Raw genomic sequence first — 16,180 nt, forward strand, 5'->3', positions numbered from 1 at the left:
CCGTCCAATCAATGCTCTCCATCGGTTCTTGGCTTCAACTAGTACTGTAAGTGTTTATAACTCTTTATATTCTGCTATTGTTAAAACCAGTCCTCCAGTAGATGTATGATGTTAACCAATAACCAGTAATGACATTTCATCAATCTTTCTTCATTCTTTAAGAGCTTTTCATTGAATTACCAAGATAAGATTTACTGTCCAATCGGTTATGGAGATAAGGCATGTTATTATGTTTGTAAATCTCTAATATATCATTTGTTGCTTGCACACGTCTGATTTAAAGGTGTATTGAATCTTTTAATGGCTGTCGTAATGGATTTTACTAGTTCAATATGTGGTCTCAAAGACCTTTTCACCTTCTGAAGCCTGGAGCATTATTTAATAGGGGTGTGAATATTTGATCTGGCTTTGAGTCCATTATTATTCTTTACATATTCATTCAGCACATCATAACATTTGAGATTTGAAAATCAAGATTGAATTATTTGACGAAAAAAACATGATAAAGTGTTTAGATTTCTGATTTGGATTAAGTGGATATTTATAATGGAAAATAGCTCAAGAATTGTCCATTTAATGCATTATGCAGTTATTAATTTACATAATCATAGCATTGAATTTGATTTATCTGTTCACCCCTGTTATTTAAACTGCAATAGGATGCCACATGATCTTTTTGAATATTATTGTGTAATCTTTAAATCGCTGAAGGCTACTGTAACTGTTTTGCACTTTGTTTGAAAATGAATTCTTCCTCCCTCTATAATTTATTTCCTCTCAGCATCAGTTTGACTGCAGTGTCCTGGGGTCCCAAATCCATCTGATTATTACGCTGTATAACGGAAGACTGCTGACTAAGCTTTCCCAGTCCCAGTCTGTGAATCCTATGAGACATTGTTAGATATGTGAGAGACAGTGAAATGGTAATGAGTCGAGGTCTAGCTTCATCAGTGCATTGCATTATGGGACTCGTGGTTTAATCCCGTTGGCACTGCATGGCTGACTGTAAGGTGAATTGCATCCACCACCAGCACCTCTCACCTCATCATTAGTGAAGCATGAAAGCAGGCCTGCAATGCAAACAATGCCTGCTATCGTCCAGCTTGTCCTCTCTGCTACTTAATGGTTTTTGTTTTCTTCTTAACCTTGCCATCTTTTTTCCCATTTGTTTATGGAAGGTAAGGCGCTAAATGGGAATATCGAATGTGAAAGCTGAGTTTTTAGGTTTTTTTTCGGTTTTACAGGCTTTACACAAGTCATTTCATTGTTCTCTGAGGGATTCTGAAGTGTATCGGGGGCCATTTCCCATACACTGACTCAAGACCTCTCCAATATGCCCTCTGGGAAATAACAGTTGCAGTTAAATGAAAAATCAATTGCATACATTAGGGATGATTTTCCCTCATTACACCTGTAGCTGCATATTGAGAATTAATGTGTTCTCTTTATCTGCTCTCCGATTGGTGAAAAATGGAATAAAATGGGCAATTTATTCCAAGTTTTGCAATTGGTTAATTTTAAAGGGGTTATATTATGCATTATCTTCTTCCGCACTGGGGTTATCTTATGTTAGTAAAATTCTAGTAAACCTTTTTCCCCCTTTTTTGTCATAATTTAGGCGATATCTATAATTTCATAATTTTCCACACTTTCTGAGCATTACAATTAAGCAGGAATTGATTTGTGCTGCTGTTGCTTTAATAAAAGCAGTTGTGCTCCTCAGTATTTTTGTAGAGATCTTTTTTTTTTCTTTGAATAGAAAGAACAGCAAGTACTTAAAATAGGAATCTTGTTTAAAATGTCACTTTTTGTGACTTTTGACATCTGAAGCTTCTTGTTTCTACTTGTTTGTTTCTTGAGTTTGAAATTGCAATGTTTTTACACTGTACGCTATTATATATCTCTCTTAAAGATCAAGGAAAATTTGATTTAAGATATGACCCCTTTAAAGTATATTTCCTTATTTTTTTATTTGCAGTAAGTTATTTATTTATACAATACTATTACCTTCATCTCACAAAGCTTTATATGTCTTTGGATTAAACTGATATATATTGATCTGTGAGAAATATCTCCTGTGGTGAAAAATGATGCTAGTCAGCATTACCTCCCAAACCCCGTATGCTAATGAATGATGGAATGCAAGCCAGCATTTAGTTAATTTTTTTTATTGGGATTTATTTGAAATATGTGCAGGTGTGAGAATTCTGTCAGTTTTGCCACTCACGCTGTATGTAGTAATTTAGTCTTTCTCTGTTCCCTACAGCATGCAAAAGTTTACTCAACAAAAAGGCAGATGGAGTCAAGGTAAGACCACAGATGTTCCTTATATACCTCATTTCTCCTGGAGATTGAGACGTTTTAATCTTTCCAGCAGCCTTTTGAGGTTCCCATCTCTACCAGAGCTTTTCATTAATGGGTTTTAAACTAAACACTTTTTTAATAAAACCATATTGCTGCATTAAGGCAGTACTTTGTGTCTTGCACTCTGAAGTTATTAAAAAAAATGTGTAGTAGTACAACCCATGTGTTCCCTGAGTGGATCTAGTTATCAGACTATTATAATAATTTTGACACTATTTTATGAAATGTTCATTAGTAATCGTCGCTTTCTCTCTGAATGATGGATGACTTTGTAGAGTCATCTTCCTGGCGTATGCTATTCATCTGTTTTCTAATTACCATGACTGACATAAGAGGATCGGCTCCGATCTTGTCCCTAGTAATGTCTTCTCTCTGAAAAGGAAGTTGTATCTGTCCTCTCTATTTCAGCCCCAGACAAACAACACTAAAAACAGTGTAGTGAGCGCTGTAGTGAATGCCATGAAAGAAAGCAACACGACCGCTTCTACACCGATGGTACCTATTCTACATTTAACTCTTTTTGTAACCCATCTGCTCATTTGAACATATCCCATAGTACATGATCAAGTGTTTGCAATAGTGTTTGGCGCATGTCAGATGTTTTTGAAACCATTTTGCATGTACTAAAAATAGCTCAGACCTATAGTTTGCTGTGCACTACGTTTTTTTTTTTTTTTTTTTTGAGGGCTCTTCTCCTCTTGAAGCATGACTGATACACTTTGTGGTATTTTATAAATGTTATTAGAAGTGATTTGTTCTTGCTCGTAAGCTACTGGTTTATGTCCTTCCTCACTCTTTTTTTCTTTAGTTTGCCTTTGTAGGTGTATTCAAACCTCTATTTCAAGTAAAAACTAAATATAGTCATCGAATGAGACTGTCTATGAGACTAAACAGTTAACTGTACATACATCGTGCTTAAAAATAACCAGGAAGACAAGAATTTGAGCCAAGTCAACACACAGAATAGAATGAATATATGGATTTCGGAAAATAACATGGTAATTTGTGTCGTAGTGCATAAACCAGTCATAGTAAAGATGCAGTATCCCACACAGAAAGCTGTCAGCTGTTTGGCTGTGTTAGAAACTAGCAGTGTCCCCTGGAGGTTTATAAAAAAGGAAAGTGCATTGACACTTCACATGGGCCTTGTTTGCTTGACTGCCCAAATAGCTGAGCAAAGAGCATCCTGGGACCTCCAAAATGATCCATTAAGAGCAGAAGTTAACCCTCGACCCCTCCTGGGGCCTCAAAATGCCCCCGCAGTGCTGATGGACAGCTAACAACCACTGACACATACAAGGCAACAGAAGCGGCAATTGGAATAATATGTGCAATGTTCACTTTTTTGCAGTGTTAATTTTGGCATGCATTTTTTATTTAGTCTTAGTCTTGAGACGAAAATGCTTAATAGTCTTAGTCACATTTTAGTCATTTGAGTCTTTCATAGTTTTAGTCGATGAAAAGTCATTGCATTTTTGTAAACTTTTAGTCACTACTTTAAGTCAATAGTTTTAGCCAAACTGTTGTTACTTAAATTTATTTTGGTAGTTATTTTATATGTAGTTTTCAAATTCTTCTCTCTTTAGACCAAATCAATTAAGCTAATGAGAAATTTGAATCAAGGACTGAATTTGGAGAATCTTGAATAAATTATGACAATTTTCATTTTTGGGTGAACTATCCCTTTAACAGAAGTGAAAAAGGAGCAACTTTTGGACTGTTGTCTGTGTATCTGAGCGCTGAGAACTTTATATGAGAACTGGCGCGCACAAGAGAGAACACTTCTATCAGCATGATTCCGCCTATCCCGTCTTCACTAACTTTGTTAATTGACAACAAATTGTGACTACCGGGAAAACGGGACGTCTGGTTGCCTTATCTTTCAGATCGCTAGTTCACATTTTATTGGCCTATCCATCCACTGCGGCTGCCATACTGACTAGGGTTGCTGTGATTTTGCCAAGTAAGACATGTTCCTGGATCAACATCTTTTGATGATCCTGGATCAGCATTATTGTCCGAAAATATAGACTTAACCCAATTCCTACCCCTAAACCTATCCTTACCAATACTTTATTATTTAAATCAGTGGGAAATGATAGCTGATTAACAAGAGTGTACAGTAGAAGCACCTAACCCTGATTGCAAGCCTAAAATAGATATTTTCCAGAAAAGTTATACCTGTTCTGATTGTTTGATTGGAATGTTGATCCAGGAACATGTTGCACTTGGTGAAATCACGCTCACCTACTGACTAGATATTGGCCCTTATCCGATCGCAATCCAATGACAGGGACGGACATTTTGAAGGACAATAGCCTATAAGATGCATTTTGAATGTCCGGTAGTCCTCAAATAACATCATAGTCCACTCTTGTCTAGTTAACAAAGACGCGGCATAAATTTCGTCATAAGATATTATTTTTAGCTTGTCAACGTCTCGTCTTTTTTTTTTCGTTAACAAATATTTTTCGTCTTCGTTAACGAAATTAACACTGCTTTTTTGAGGGTTCAGTTGGGTCACAACATTCGTGAGAATAACTGGAAGTTAATCTGAGGAAAAATATAGTGCATATAATCCAGAGATTGCTTGACTTCAAGGTGGTCCTCCATTCCTGTGGTTTCATCAGAATTTCAGTTGAATTTGAGAAACTGCATCTTTAAATCATCATGACGCATGCCATTTATTATTTTTTATAAATGTATGTGTGTGGTCGGTTTGTTCTTCAAGCTCATCATGAACCCCCTATCTTGTGTGCATTTTCTCTTTAAGTAATTTAGATCATTATTTCTTTATTTGATCTCAGAATCCTCCATTTTTGTCTTACCCAAGACAGTTACAGCAGCTTTAAAAGTGTGTGTATGTGTGTATTACTGCAGGATGTTGTGTTTAACCAGATTGTTGTGGACGAGTCTTGCTGCTTTAATCATGATGTAAAATCTTGTTACGTTTTACAGGAGCCACAAACTACAGTTGTGCACAACCCTGTCGATGGACCCAAGGTACATTTTTCAAGAGCATTTGGAAGCCGGATGGAGAATCGATTCACACACTGCACTTTTGCAAGATATTAAAAATGAAGATGTATCAATCATTATTCTCTTTGAATGAAAAACAAGTTGAATTGTGGGTGGTGGCGTTATAATTATTATAATAACTCCATTTATATTAATGTAACACATTATGAAAAATGAATGTTTAACTTAAGAGTATAAAATATCATTCTTAGAATCCAAAACATGTTGAATCATGAGGGTCCTAACTCTAGAAATATTATTGATACCATAACCTAATGCTGCTATTACTTTTCTTTCACGTCTCATGTTTCGTTTGTCTTGTATGTTCTTTGTCTGTCTCTATTTCTGTCCCCAGGGCTCCACAGAGAGCTGTAACACCAACGAGGAAGAGGATATGAAAGGTAGGAAAGGTACACAGATCTTCTCTCCTCTTCTCTGCATGCCTCCAGCACTGTGGTGTTGCAGCTCCCAGTGCTCGTGTCAGAAGAGTAATCCCTCTCCTGTCCGATCACAGTACCGAAACACACCAAAAAGCCTTTGATTAAACAAAATACATGTCACGTCAGTCCGTATCTGTTTGAAATATAAAACCCTGAGGCTGCAGTGACACCCGAGGCTTTGTGATTTGAAGAAAGGGCCATATATGCACATTGGCAGACGGATAGGAGGGGAATTATGGTAGAGGGCATTGAGACGGGGTTAGATGGATTGTGATTTACATGTTTAACATGCATGATGGCACAACCCTTTGTTTCCAGCTAAATTGCTAGCTAAGAGATAGCGAAGGTGCACCAGAGAGATTTAGAGTTTACAGTATTCAACAAAGTATATGAGGGCAAACTCTCAAAGAAATAAGTGTATTCTCAAACATTCCTGTTGGGATGGGATTAGATTTCTTTAAATATCAAGAAAGACAAACAGAGACATGATCAATTCAAACCAAAATAAATTAAGTATAAAATCATATTCAATGTCCTCAGGGAAAACTAGTCCCATCTGAATAGCATCTCACTCACAGTTTGTCCATTTCACACAAATAAGCCAAGTTCAGATGATTTGATACTGTATATACATGCACACATCTGTGTTAAAACCGTCGGTGTCTCAGTAGGTTTCCTTGTAGATTTTGTGCGTGTTTGTGTGTGTGTCCTGTGTTTTTCACCGCACTTATTTTGATATTTGTTGATGTGTTGTGTCTTGTAAATTTATTAGCATGTTGTAAACAGGCGTGTTCTTCCCGAAGGACTCTCGCCGAGACCGTTTTCTGTCACGAAAAGGGCCAGGCTCGAATTCATTTCCTCTCCTTATTCACTCTGGGCCTGGACGGACAATAGCAGCTTAAAGAGCCTTATCATTAGCTCCTTCACGTCTGAGGTTAGGTGATGAGGACAGGAAATTGGCACAGAGCCCGGAGGAAAAAAATCTCCGAGCGCGCTGTTGTCCGCTTCACCACACCCATAGATACAGACCAGAGTCACGCCATCTCTCATAACGCCACTGGAAAATCCAGGATCATCACCTGTAGTCCTGCTCCCATAAACACAGTGCTTCTTTTATTGAGAACAGCTCATCTAAACACATCCCATCCAGCATCTTCGTGCCCGTTAAGTTATTTAGTCATGATGAAGTGCCAGCATTGGTGTGGTGTTTGTTAGTGTGTTTCGGCTGGTGAAGGACATGAGAGATGTGTGTGTTTTTCCTTCTGGTGGCGTGTGGTTTTGGGGCTGTGCCAGCTGAGAGTGCGCAGGGAACGAGCAGTGACAGTGCCGTGATGAGTCAGTGCAGTGCCGGGGAAGAGCTGCCCGCTCTGCTGGCTTCGCCACAGGGCTCTCCTGCCAGTAAGTCAAGATCCTCTCGTACCCCCTGCCCTGGGCACCTCCCTCCTCAAACCTTCAAGTCGAGACCTTTTTGTCCCCCCACAAATCCAGCCTTTCTGCCCTTTAGCGTACTATCAAAAGGGTCACTTGCTTTCCGTGTAGAATCCAGTACTGTGTTTTCTTCTCACAGATGTATTCATCCCCTTAAGCATGCTGCTCAACTATACCATTTCCAGGTCTATTTTGTTGTAAAATGGCCCTTTAGTAACTAGATTGAACTTTAAGATGTTCTGCTGCAGATTTTTCCTACATCCTCCTTCCCAACTTGTGACTGAAGTCTCGAACCTTTCCCTTTCAGAAGTTGAAATATTTTTTTTCACATGCACACATTTTAATATCCCAAATCAAAGCTACATACCTTGCGGGTTAACAGTACTCCATATAGTTTCTGATGTATTGTTTGTAATTCTGTTGAATTATAATGCTTGTTTTAATTGTAATGAATTGTATTCTATTTCTTTAACTGGGTTTTTAATATGACCAAAACCATTTACATATACTACCATTCAAAGGTTTGGGGTCAGCAAGATAATATAATTTCTTCGAATTAATTTATTACCGTAATAACTTCACGTTTGAACTTCATATTCATAAATCCAGAAACAATATTACCACAAAAATATCAAGTTGCACAACTAATGTCAGCATGAAGAAATCTTTGCTGAGCATCAAATAAGAATATTAGAAGGATATAAAATTTATGAAGGATCATGCGACACTGAAGACTGGAGTAATGATCAGTAATTGCCACTACATGAATAAATTCGATACATTGAAAATAGAACACTTTGCAATAGAGACTTAAATAACCCCCCCCCCCATTTTTATGATGCTTTTGAAATAATGGTTTTAGTGATTTTAAAAACCTAAATAAAATAGATATAACACAAATACAGCATATGCATAATACAAATTCATGTCAGCAAATGGGATGTTTATAAAATAGCTGAAAAGCATACTTATTGTAACTTAACACTTATTTTTAGCTTACAGTTGGAACTGACACAAATTAGGCTTTTGTTAATTGGCTGACCATAGCCATGAATAATGGAGAAAATAACATAGCGATGGTATAAGAAAAAAATTTGGCTTCTGTGTCCAAGCCAGAAAACGCTCATATAGGACCTCATCCACACCTGCTCTCTTTTCATTTAACATCTGTCAGCATCTGTCTTTCACGATTTCCTCCTGTTCCCTACTTCATACATTGATAAATTCATTGTCTTTAGGACTTTAGATTCTTGCTAATCTTTTCTTTATCCTTTCCATTCTTTTTCATTTAGTCTCTTTGTGTACATGGTTACACTGTTTATGAAGTACAACAAAAGGACTATATTGTTGAACCGTTTATCCAAAAATGTCAGTTCTATCATGTTGTTCTAAACCCATTTGAACACTTAAGGAGAAATTTAGCCGAATGTTCACGCTGCTCATTTTCATTAAAAAAGTGACTGTAAGGCTGCAAAACATTTTTAGAAGGCTGTTAAATATATGCGTTTTAAGTCATATAAACCACTTCTATGATACATTTTGGAGCTCTAACATCCATCATGTAATTTCCTAGTATGAAAAAGAGCTGCATAAATATTCTCCTTCTGTCTTCTGTGGAGGTTTGGAACATGAGGTTGAGTTTTCATTTCGGGTTCTGATGTTGTTCTTCATACTCTGTGTTCATGCGTTCCTCTGTCTTTCTGCATGCATCATCACCTGTATTGCGTGTGCTGCGTTGTGTGTTGCAGCCGTCCCCGTGCATGACGTTAAACGCTTGGCATGGAACAGTTCAGAGCATGCCTCATGTCCAGAGTTAGAGCGCACTCATTCTGGCCCCTGTGCCTCAGCCCACGGGGTCGGCGGTCTCACGGCGAGTGTGTCCGCAGCTCAGTGTAAGTGTGTGGGGTAGACCAGGACACACACACAGAGGATGTCAACAGGAAATCAAATTCTTCATACTAACAGAACGTCACAGTGGGCAGTTGATATTGTGTTAGTCAAGGTTGTGACTTTGATTGTCGGGTTGATTTTTAGTTGATTTGTAATGGAGGACGTTAATCCAAATGCATATTTACACACACGCTTACAAAGGCCTATTCATATAAACATTTTAGCACCTCACCACTGTAATGTCAATGCAGAAAATGGCAGCAGATTTAGCAGTAAAATATAGTCAAGTAGTTCTTTCCTTAAAATTTCTGTTCAATGACTAATGTCCTGCTAAATAACTTTAAAGTTGATTAATAATGATTTTTTATTTTTTTATAATTACACACATTCCTCTTGGCATTATTAGTGTCATAGAAATGCATAATAAATGCCTCAGAGTAGAAAGTAATACCTGTAAGCTAGTAATTGAAGTAAATACGGAATGCTTTGAATGCATCAAAACTCACCAGTTAATAAGGGTCATGTGACCAGAACTGGCATCATCAGTACTTTTTATTTTTATTTTTTTCTGGTTTATGGTCTGTTACATTTTTTTGGCACTTTTCCTCTTGGTATCAGAAGGCCTTGATATGACATTCTCACAGGTATCTGCTCTGTAAGCAGTGCATGTCATGCTTATTAACTTTGCTTTTCTTTTTTTATCATTTCATTTCCTCTCCCTCCATCATCCCTCATCTTTCCCACCTCTTGTTCGAGTAGCTCGTAAGCAGGAGATAATAAAGATCACGGAGCAGTTGATCGAGGCTGTCAACAATGGAGACTTTGAAGCATACACGTAAGTACAGCGCACCTGCACTTGCTTCAGCTTGTTTTTAATAAAGACACGAAGAAAGCTGTAGGTCATTCTGTGAATATTTAAGGCTTTGAGTGTAGTTTGCATTCAAATGAACAAACAGTCCTGATCAAACTGAAGTCCCAAAATGACCCATAGTCTGTGAAACGATAGAGAGAATATTGTATAAAGCCATGAAATGATGGCGATATCCGCTCATATATGTTCACTCTTATATATCACTTTTATTTTTTTATGCTGTATGATTATCTTTTGTTATGTGAACACTGTTTTCATATTTTTGTGTACCACAGAAGAATCTGTGATCCTTGTCTGACCTCTTTTGAGCCTGAAGCTCTGGGAAACCTGGTCGAGGGCATGGACTTCCACAAGTTCTACTTTGAGCACTGTGAGTCATGTTTAACTATGCGTATAGTTGTTTTACCTTACAGATATTATAAATATTCATAGAAGTTACACACTTTGACCATATGTATATCTGTATTCAGATGCAGTCCATGTGTTTGACTTTTTCAGTGTTGAGTAAGAACAACAAGCCTGTGCACACCACTATCCTCAATCCTCATGTTCATCTCATCGGGGAGGATGCTGCCTGCATTGCGTATATCCGGCTGACACAGTTCATCGACAGCCAGGGCCGCCCACGTAGCTGCCAGTCGGAGGAGACGCGTGTGTGGCACCGCCGTGATGCCAAGTGGCTTAACGTCCACTTCCACTGCTCAGGGGCTCCAGCCGCCCCCTTACAGTGAACCGCACAGGACGGGTAAAAACTCCATTTGCACGACTACGTTTTTCTGTCATTTAATATCTTTACTTAACCCTCTCAGGTTTAAATTAAGTTTTAGTAACTTAGTAACTTTAGTAACCTTTAGTAAAGTTTTTAGTACTCCAGATACATTGAATATGGTTTTTAGTTACTATACTGTTGCAAATCTGCAACGCCTGCCTTGAGAGGGTTATTGTATGTATGACTTTATTTACCTCAGAGTTAAAAAAAAAAACTTCTGTTGCGTTATATCCTAAACTGGCATTTTATGCGTTTTAATCACGACTTAATTTTGTGACTTAAAACTGCAGTAGGGAACTTTTGTAAAAAAATATTTTTTACATATTTATTAAACCTGTCATTATGTCCTGACAGTAGAATATGAGACAGATAATCTGTGAAAAAAAATCAAGCTCCTCTGGCTCCTCCCAGTGTTCTATTGCCATTTGCAGAAACTCCATCGCTCCCGGTAAAAAATAACCAATCAGAGCTGCGGTCCGTAACTTTGTTTGTGTTCAAAATGTAGAAAAATGTACATAATAAGCGAGTACATCATGAATCCATTTTCCAAACCTTGTTTTTAGCTTGTCCTGAATCACTAGGATACACCTATAATAACTGTTTATATTCTGACTATTTTAGATTGCTTCGGGGGTACCGCGGCGGAGTAACTTCATTGACAGAGCGAAGTAGTTCCGGCTATGATGTTCTTCCGCAACACGCAAGCAGTTCTGTTTATTAACCGCTAGAGCGTCAAAAGTTCCCTACTGCAGCTTTAATATATCGTTATATCAATTGCAACTTTATTTTTAAACTTTTTTTGTGTACTTGTTTTTTGTTTTTTCTAAAGGAACAATCTCTAGAATTTCATGTATGGGTTGCATGACAATTACGTAATGATTTCCCCTTGTAGATTTCGTAATGTAATCCGTTTGATCACATATATTTGCTGCGTTGACAAACAGAAAGCTGATTGGTTTGAAAGTGACTTTTATGTGAGCTGGGCTTCCTACATCACTCCACTATTTAGATAAATCACTTTTTTGCCAGCAAAATTTTGCAGAAATTTCGGTGGTGTTACTAAACATTAAACCGTAAAAAGTCATCATGGAAATGTGCCCAGCTAAGGGAGGAAAAGCAATTTGTGATGACTGTATGCAGTAAGACTGACGTTGCACATTTCCATTCACAGAAATGTTATTTTTTTGCGCAATTTTTTCCAGCTTACCAGGATTCTCAAGATTATGGGAATGTTTCTTCTTTGTGGCTGGACGGGCACGTGAAGGCCAGCTGGATGAAAGCTCTTAAAGTTACAGACACACCAGTGAGGAACTCTGACAACATCCAGTTCAACTGTCAACACCACTTATCCTGTCCAATCTTTGACCAACGGGAGCTGGCCGCGGCTGTGGCCCCGCCCAAGGGACGGTGCATGTATCTGACGCCCACATTGGGGTGCTGTTTTGTCCTTTTCCCACAGAACCATCTTCTTTTGCCCGTTAAAGATGTTCAGAAGGTGTTGTAAATACTGATCTATGAATTCATAAATATGCTGTATATTGTAAAAATCACTTAGCTGAACCAGAAAACTACAATCAAGTTTGAAAAGCATTTATGTAAGGTAAACCAAGGCGGGAGTTGTGAGGGTGGGGGGCTTCAACTTAAAAAAAAAAAAAAAAAAATCGCAAAATTGGCTTGTGCCCAAAGAATGCTAAAGTTTACAGGTTTGTCATCAGTCATTCTTGTATACTTTGCAAATTTTGGGACACAAAATTGAATTATGGGAAGGGGTTGACTAATCCAAGAGCAAGGCAGTGAAATGTTCACAAGTTCTTCATATCAAAAAAAGAACCAAAGTGTAGTTTTTAGTCTTTTTAAGGAGTGTTGCTGTTTGGTGTTGGCTTTTTATGTAACCTGGGTCTAAGAGAAGGTTTGTGCGACCCAGGTTTTAGTAATCTCTTGTGTTAATGTGGAACTCTTCCTTTTTCATTTATTTTTCTTGTACTGACATGACACGAGTATTTTGTGTTCAGTTGGAATTTTTAAGGCTATTTTATTTTTTTAAGTTAATCTGAATAAACACGTTAAGATATACAGAGATATTTAAAGGAGACATAAACTCTCACCATCCAGATTTAAAGGAAGTTGTCGTACCTGACCATGCTCGACTGTATAAACTGTATCCCTCATTTAGATTTAGCCTAATATAAGGAAAGCATAAAGTGAACAGCACACAACTGAACACCGACCAGTAGGTTAGCTCTTACTGTTTTGTTAGGACAAGTTAGCAACATAGACAAACCACTGCAGGACGTACTGTGATAGACATGAACTTCACTCAGTTTTCAAACTCAGTGACTAAATCTAGTCATTTTTACAAACTACATCTTAGTGAAAATAGCTTCAGTAGTCTGGTATGTTGTGATGAACTCTCTTTCTTACACCCACGCAGCTGCATTGTTAAAGTACTCCGTTGTTTTAGTAACGTTGGACGTGTCTAACTCACCCTGTCCTCAGTGTTGTCGTAGTCGTGGTTCATGTCGGTGACGGGGGTGAACTTGCGCTGTAAATACATGTCGTTTAGTTAGTCCGATCACATGGAGCGCTTGGGGGAAATCCAAACACATCCAGTTGCCGTAGTTCTGTTGTTAAAAATCACGGTTTTAATGTTTGTACGATTACAAGTCACAGTGGTTTGTTAGATTCACCACCAACTATATTACGCAGGTTTTATGGCACTATTTAGATTCAAGTTTTAATGTTACTTAGAAGTGAGGGTTTGATTGTCACGAGTGAATAATCTCTTGAATTCATCTGTAGGCTAGTTGCACGAATGCTTTTGGTCACTGCTATGGTTTTGTCTTCAGATAGATTTAAGTATAGTTTCATTTGAGGCAATATATTATGTGTGGGAAAATACACCCAGTCTCCTTGAAACACATCAGTCTTTTGTATGGGTCTGTTAATACATGTAGTGTCGGCACATCCTCACCGTGGACATATCAGGACTAAACCTCCGCACGTGTGTTTATCTCCTTTACAACAATGGTAGTGATGCTGTCAGGTTATATGTGACGATGCTGTTTTCATGTCCGTTTTGCGTCTCGTGCTTGTCGCGGTTTTTTTTATCGCTGTTTTCTTTTTCCTTTGTGCTATGGGGAACTGCTGCCTTGCCTGGCCAAACTAGATTAAACTTTTTATTATTTTTATTTTTACTTAAATGCATCCTTTTACATGATTGACATCTTCAGCTCCATGAAAACGAAAAGATGGCAATGAGGAGTCACTAGCTGGTAGATTTAGATTTAGCGAAATAAATATCCAACCCCTGAAAGCTGGGTCTGAATCCTGGGCCAGACGGCGAGTATGAGTCTTCTGGCCCACCCGTCCAATGACAGGAGAAATCAAACGCGCAGTTTAAATAAACTGGCGAATATGCATGTATACTTTTCTTGGTAAATATTTTTTTTTTCCACTGTCTGTGTTTACTTAATAAAAAAGGGGGAGAAAAAAAATCTCAAAGTATTTGCATCTCGACATGAAAATCACTCCATTTGGAATTATAAGTGATGTACCATATAAAAATAAAAAATAGAAAATAGAAAAAAATATATATATTTAAAACAAAAGCCTCTGCTTGGTATGCTCCCCTCATTCTAAGTAAATCTATTGCATTGTAATGGTATACTATTGGGCTTCGTATATACTTGGAGTTTAAACATGGATGCTGGATTTTTGCATGATCATACATTTAATAAAACCATGAAATGACAACTATCAAGTGTTTGTCTGAATGTTAGTAGGTCTTCATCCTAGCTTTGTTATTATTGAAACTTGATCTGGAAAGTATTTAATAAAAAGAGCATTTCTGCAACTGATTCTGGGTTTTCTTTGTGCAAATGTAAAATGATCACTGATCTTATTGTGAAAGATTAATCTGTGCACATTTTTACAGTGGAAAATGCAACCTCTTTTGTAATTTCATTCACATCTCATATCTCGTAAATTGAGATCCTGATTTAAAATGTTGTATGTATTAAGGTCAAATTGTCCTGATTTAAAAAAAACAATCATATTTGTACTCCTGGTAATTTGTACTCCTAAAATATGACTGCAGTGGAAACAAATAGTAAATTAATTTCACCTAATTGGAAATATATGGTTGGTACTGCGCCCAAACAAAATCTAAGATCATAAAATCTAATTTTTTGAGATTGGAAAATAAGATGTTTAGATTTATAAAGTATGAATAAGAGTAAAGCATGCTGTAGAAAACAGAATAGTTATTTTAATACTTTGTTTTAACAATATGTAAAGTTTTTAATCGCAATGCTGCTTTGTCCACGGAGGTTACAGTGAACAGCTGTAATTCTGCTGTTCCATAAGCGCCACCTTGTGTAAGAGAGTGGATTTACAGACAGCTACATTTACATTTAGAGTGTGTGCAGTGTTCCATTTTGTCTGGCTAAAAAATTTTATTAATTTGAATGCCCTGCTGTAAATTTTGACCAGCTGATGAAAAACAAGCTTAGTCTGGAAGTTTTAGATTTAGATTCTAGTAGGCTATCTAGAATTATTTATGGAGCAGATAAATACATATGATAATTTATAAATCAATTATAATTTAAAGGCTAAAATATGTTATCCATGTTATGAAACTTTTTTTTTAAATAACTTTATTTGAAAATTCCGCATATGTTATTAGATAAATGGTTGTCAGTCATGATATCATTTAAAAAAAATTATTTCTAGCCTTTGACCGCATGCAGTGTGAATGCTCCGATCCGTTAACATGGGCTCGGAAAAAAGGGGCATCACAAACAGTGTGTGAACCTGGAGTTAGGTATATGCCCAGTCTGTTCTTAAACCAATCAGCGAGCTCGAATAGTGGAAGCATAGTAACAGTTTAATAATTTTTTTTGTTATTTAATTATATGAAATTTATGTTATGACTTAGACATTTTTACATATATTAACAATATTATTATTTATTTTAATAGTAATTGGGGGCCGCGGACCACATGTTGAAAACCAATGTACTAGGAAACGGCCCCAAAGTAATAGTTTAAAGGGGGGGTGAAATGCTATTTCATGCATACTGAGTTTTTTACACTGTTAAAGAGTTGGATTCCCATGCTAAACATGGACAAAGTTTCAAAAATTAAGTTGTACGTTTGAAGGATTATTTCTGTTCCAAAAATACTCCTTCCGGTTTGTCACAAGTTTCGAAAGTTTTTTTCGAGTATGGCTCTTTGTGACATTAGATGAAGCGGAATTTATATATATATTATATATATTATACTTATATGGGTCCTAAGGGCACGTCTGCCGGAAGAGCGCGGGCTCCCGTGTAGCAGAGCACTGAGAGCACAACAGACGTTCACTGTTCAGAGCGAGAGCGTCGTGAAATGTCACAAAAGG

The 16,180-nt window shown here is 37.3% G+C and overlaps 1 protein-coding gene across 1 annotated transcript in view; it reads left to right on the plus strand.

The window, feature by feature from the left end:
- LOC113112165 (calcium/calmodulin-dependent protein kinase type II subunit gamma-like) overlaps positions 1-14,633 on the plus strand; it is a 44,022-nt gene extending 29,389 nt beyond the window's left edge. The window contains exons 13-22 of the mRNA XM_026277614.1: positions 2,267-2,307; positions 2,773-2,859; positions 5,323-5,367; positions 5,738-5,792; positions 7,116-7,220; positions 8,999-9,142; positions 9,900-9,975; positions 10,287-10,381; positions 10,510-10,756; positions 11,983-14,633. Coding sequence (XP_026133399.1) covers positions 2,267-2,307; positions 2,773-2,859; positions 5,323-5,367; positions 5,738-5,792; positions 7,116-7,220; positions 8,999-9,142; positions 9,900-9,975; positions 10,287-10,381; positions 10,510-10,742 — 881 coding nt within the window. The 3' untranslated portion in view covers positions 10,743-10,756; positions 11,983-14,633. The remainder of the gene's footprint in view (positions 1-2,266; positions 2,308-2,772; positions 2,860-5,322; positions 5,368-5,737; positions 5,793-7,115; positions 7,221-8,998; positions 9,143-9,899; positions 9,976-10,286; positions 10,382-10,509; positions 10,757-11,982) is intronic.
- The last annotated feature ends 1,547 nt before the right edge of the window (positions 14,634-16,180 follow it).

Source organism: Carassius auratus, chromosome 12, assembly GCF_003368295.1.
Source record: "Carassius auratus strain Wakin chromosome 12, ASM336829v1, whole genome shotgun sequence".
Taxonomy (NCBI): domain Eukaryota; kingdom Metazoa; phylum Chordata; class Actinopteri; order Cypriniformes; family Cyprinidae; genus Carassius; species Carassius auratus.